The sequence below is a fragment of the Bidens hawaiensis genome, unplaced genomic scaffold (genome assembly GCF_021521415.1).
Source record: "Bidens hawaiensis isolate Kalapana, Puna unplaced genomic scaffold, B.hawaiensis_p1.1 tig00001575_1, whole genome shotgun sequence".
NCBI classification, from domain to species: domain Eukaryota; kingdom Viridiplantae; phylum Streptophyta; class Magnoliopsida; order Asterales; family Asteraceae; genus Bidens; species Bidens hawaiensis.
This window is the reverse complement of record NW_027491088.1, coordinates 2,726,637-2,731,300: the sequence shown is the minus strand read 5'-3', so window position 1 is coordinate 2,731,300 and position 4,664 is coordinate 2,726,637. Positions and strand designations below refer to the sequence as shown.

The 4,664-nt window shown below is 35.3% G+C and overlaps 1 protein-coding gene across 3 annotated transcripts; it reads right to left on the bottom strand.

The window, feature by feature from the left end:
* Window positions 1-1,776: 1,776 nt before the first annotated feature.
* Window positions 1,777-3,925, bottom strand: LOC143585903 (glucan endo-1,3-beta-glucosidase 11-like). 3 transcript variants are annotated; one of them, XM_077067588.1, is made up of 3 exons: window positions 3,693-3,925; window positions 2,571-3,604; window positions 1,777-1,976 (listed from the first exon to the last, which is right to left on the bottom strand). In XM_077067588.1, exons 1-3 carry the CDS (start codon window positions 3,754-3,756, stop codon window positions 1,914-1,916), a joined length of 1,161 nt encoding a protein of 386 aa, XP_076923703.1. In that variant the 5' UTR covers window positions 3,757-3,925; the 3' UTR covers window positions 1,777-1,913. The 3 variants fall into 3 exon arrangements, with proteins under 3 accessions (XP_076923703.1, XP_076923696.1, XP_076923700.1); XM_077067581.1 differs by lacking the exon at window positions 1,777-1,976 and having other exon boundaries at window positions 2,405-3,604; XM_077067585.1 differs by lacking the exon at window positions 1,777-1,976 and having other exon boundaries at window positions 2,405-3,595.
* Window positions 3,926-4,664: the final 739 nt, after the last annotated feature.

Sequence of the window (4,664 nt, the reverse complement as noted above, 5' to 3'; positions counted from 1 at the left end):
CCCACGCCCACCAAACGGCACGACAGCGAGGAGCCGGTAAAACCGGGTGAGATCAGGACTCGAACCCTGACAAGTCAGGGTCATCCCTCATATCTCCCATATAAGTTGGTGGTAGTGAGGTTTGATCCCCCTACCTCTCACTTATAAAATGAATGCTCTACCATAGAGCCACAACCCATCCTCCAAATAATATTCCAATCCCCTTAAAAATTTCATCACCATCACCATCACCATCACCATCACCATCACCATCACCATCACCATCACCATCTTCAACTTAGTGTTATCACTTATCATATCAAATCTTCTTGTTATTTAACTACTAATGGCACCTGCTCACCTTACTTGAGGATGCTTATAACTGTCATTCTTCTCTTTTCTTTCACACTCTCATCTTCCATTTCAGGTAAAATATGAATCTTAACCAATTATATATATATATATATATATATATATATATATATATATATATATATATATATATATATTTGTATGTATGCATGTGTAAAGTTATGAATTCCAAATGGGCTTCTGATTTTTTCAATCTTTTTCTTCATATGTTGATTCTAAACAATGCATAATGATGAATTGATGATACTCAACTATGTTAAATTTGAAGTTAATGAAGGGACATCTGTTGTGCAACAAAGGAAGAAAATATTGGGATCAAGACCACCAGGGTGTGTGAATAAGTGCATGAATTGTTCACCATGTCAAGCCACTCTGGTTATTCCTCCACATCATAATTTGAATGAGTACAGAGATCAATTATCTTCTCATGGTGAAGATGATTGTTATTATCTTCTTTCTTGGAAGTGCAAATGTGGTGATAAACTATTTCAACCTTGAATTTAACCATGGTTAATGCCCTGCTTGCGGTGCGCGCATATAATGTATATATGTGTGAGCCATCGGGTGGGCAAAAGTAAAATTGCACTAATTTTGACGTTATTTTACTAATCTCGTGAAAATAACGTTAAAAGTGGCGGAAGGTTAATCAGGCATCATGTGGTGGCGTTGATAGCCGAAAGACAAGGGCACATGCACCGATCAGCCGGTGTCCCGATGATTGAGTGCTATGTGCCTTATGTCCAAGGCTTGATGCAAAACTACTATCGAGCCGGGGGTCTCACCGGAAGCAGCCTCTCTATCCCTATGGGATAGAGGTAAGGCTGTCTACATCTTACCCTCCTCAGACCCTACCATAGCATTGCTATTGGTGGGATATACTGAGTACGATGATGATGATGATGATGATGATGATGAATTTAACCATGGTTAATGATCAGTTTAAGTGGTTAAATGTTAATTAGATATAAGTTTAAAGTTTCTATGTGGAAGATAGTGTATAATAATAAAATAAATCAAACAAAACAGGCGACAACCCCCCCCCCCCCCCAATCGCCTGGGGAGGCGGTGTTCAGCACAAAAATCGCCCCATTTTTTGTGGTTTTGTCGCCCACCACATGTGGCCTGTTGCTTCGTATTGTGATTAATATAGATCTTTATTTAGAATAGTTATGTGCATCGGTTATTGTTCGGTAATTAAATTGTAGGTATTATTGTGTAAATACCAATAATTTTATTCTCATCGAAGGTAGATTAAGAAGTAACATTGTGGACTAACAAGTCAAAACTAGTATATTAACTGTATTGCCCGAAAGTATATGAATTACACAAGTAGGAAGATATGGGATTAAAAGCATAGGACTTGTATTTAAAGAAAGATGCAATATTGTATACAAGTAATTCTAAATCTCAAAGACTAAATTCTGAATTAAATACAAATATACAAATGTGACTCTGTGTATATAATATACATATACACAACAAATGTAGCTCCATGGGAATGTTTGTTCCTTTAGGTTATTCAAATAGGAGACTTGATTGAGGCATTAGAAGCCATTTTTGAGTTAACATGAAGTTATAATCAGTATCAAGGCTGCAACGCATGCAAGATACATCGATCCAATGCCCTGTGGAATAAATTAGTTGAAACGGTTAATTAGTAAAACGAAAAGAACATGAAGAAATCTAGGGTGTGGATTTTTTAGACTAACGTAAGAACACGATACGAGGCTAACATGGAATTCACAGGTATATGTTTTAGTCTAAATGAGCCTGGGCTAGTTTTGGGTCGAACCTGCAAATACGTTTAGCTAAACATGTTGCGTTCAAGTCGACTTGATGGGTTCACGGGTTGACCTGTTTAACTCATTTATTTCAGTCACAAAATATGTTTATGCCTTTGGTATTTTATACCTGAATTTTAAGGCTAAAAGGTAAATTGCCATGGGTTTTGTAGTTTAAACATAGTAATTTTTTTTTATATATATTTTTTCATTTGTTTGTATATTTTGTAATTTAAATATTATGAAAATGTAAAAAAAATCATTTTTTTTGTTAAAACGGTTGTGCTGGTGCTAACCCTGAATATGCATGTCGTGTTCGGGATAATGTATCTTACATTATGTTTCTGTTTGTGTCATACTCGACCCAAAACCCGTGAACACAACCCATTTAACAGCCTTAAAGAAATCAAACAAAAATTTTGGGACTTCATTACATACCTTCAAAGAGAAACGAGATGTTGCTGAAGAGGACACAAACCCACTGAACCCAATATTATAAGCAACGCTACCATCAGCTTTGAAAAGCCCAAAATTTCTCTCGGATGTTGGGCCGGGCTTTAGGTTCTCATTAAACATGGCAAACACATAGGCTTTGACTACCATTTTGGGCCTGTAAGGGGTACCCTTCTTTTTAAGGAGTCTTTTTCGTAGATTTTTGTTATAAGTTTTAGCATTACTAACCGTAGCCCCGACTTCGTTCGCGTCCCCACGGGAAGCCCACCCGGTTTCCGACACAATAACATTCATTTTCCCGAAGCCCGCCTTTTCTAAAGCCGCATAGGTCGCATCGATCTGGGCCTCAAACATATTGTCATAATGTAACTTGGTTTTATTATCAACTATCCCCGGATTCTTTTTAAAGATTGCATATTTGATATCAATGTGTTCCGGGTCACTAATGTATGCAAGAAACGGGTACGTGTTTATATAAAAAGGCGAGTTTATTTTTGTGAAGAACTCGAGAAGCGGTTGCATATAAGGCATAAGAGTTTCCTTAAACTCCCCAGCCGATGGAGGATACGAGGAAGCAAACACACCAGCCGAATGTGGGCTTGAAACCTCAATATCGTCAGCTAGGTGAAGCGAGTCAAGGGCAGCATGGATATTTTTCACCGCGGGTAATAAAGCCTCCCATAGTCCTTGATCACCACCACCTAACACCTCATTTCCAACCGCGACCCCACGAATGCGGGTCCCAGGCACAAAAGGTTCCACATTTTGTTTCACCCAATCCATGGCTCGGTCCGGGCTAGCACTTATTTCTCTTAACAACCCGGTCTCGACTCCTATAATGATCTCAATTCCTGACCCTTTAAACGCCTTGAGAACTTTAGGGTTCGCGTCATAGATTCGTGTGTTTTTTATCTTGTTCTCCTTCATAAGTTTCACAACACTTTCGGGAGACGGGATGTTATCGGCCACTCGTCCATAGTTGACTCCGTACGTGCCCGTGAACGCACTCGCTATCAAAACTGCGAAAAGAAAGAAAAAAAGGTCACGAAAATCCGAAAACATAACATTAAACATAAGTTAGTTGAAAAGTTAGTGAATGAAATATACCGTTGCGAATAAAAGTAATGAAGACAAGAATAATAAATCCATGATAAGATATAGAGAAACCCATGTTTGTAAAGGTAGATCAAATGTAGAAGATGAAGGTTAATGTGGATATGTAAATATGTAAGAAATGTGAACAACATTGGCTTGTGATTTGGGATGCTTGCTCTTTAGGAATACCTTTAGAGTTGTACATCAATCAAATATTCTTGAGATGAACCAAGGGGTATTAATTAATTACACTCTTTTTAAATATGAAACAAGTTTTCTAATTGTTTAACTAAACTTAACCAAGCTTTTTTTTTAATAATAATTGAAAATCACTTTATATTTGATATTCCAATGATGTAAACTTCTTTTTTTCTTTTTTTTTATAAAATGATCGATCGTCTTTATGTTAAGTTGCCTAAATGGAACACATGATTACATACTAGCATTGACTAATGTTTATTGATTTAGAGTTGAAGGTAGCGATGAAGAATAAAGATTCACTAAATAATAATTAATTTTCATACTTGTTCAATTTGAGTAAAATTATAAAAAGTAAGCAAGAATTATGTGTTTCATTTTGATCACTTGATTTTAAATATTATAACAATGGACACACATTTAAAGTTGAATGGTATTTTCCAAACAAAAATGTTTATAACACTTGAAAAAACTTAATATATATTGCTTGAATATTTCCTATTTATATATTATAATTAAATTTGTTTTTAGATATTACATAATAATTTTATTAATTGTCATTAATTATACTATAATATAGTTTCATATGTGATTTTTTTTTTTAATACAACTCCGATTAATTTACTATAAAACGATTAATTTACTATAAAACGATTACAATAACTTTTATACATTTCATATGTGATGAAATGAAAGATTCTGACTTTTTGAATACTTTTCCCATCTCTAAAGTTTACAGCTTTTCTGAAATGATTTTATACCTTTCCTGGATAAATATATTCAAGT

Bases quoted from the DNA above. Each gene is read 5' to 3' on its own strand.
- LOC143585903 (XM_077067581.1), bottom strand. From the start codon at position 3,756: ATGGGTTTCTCTATATCTTATCATGGATTTATTATTCTTGTCTTCATT. The intron at 3,605-3,692 runs GTATATTTCATT...TTCTTTTCGCAG, and splicing joins CATTACTTTTATTCGCAACG to TTTTGATAGCGAGTGCGTTC.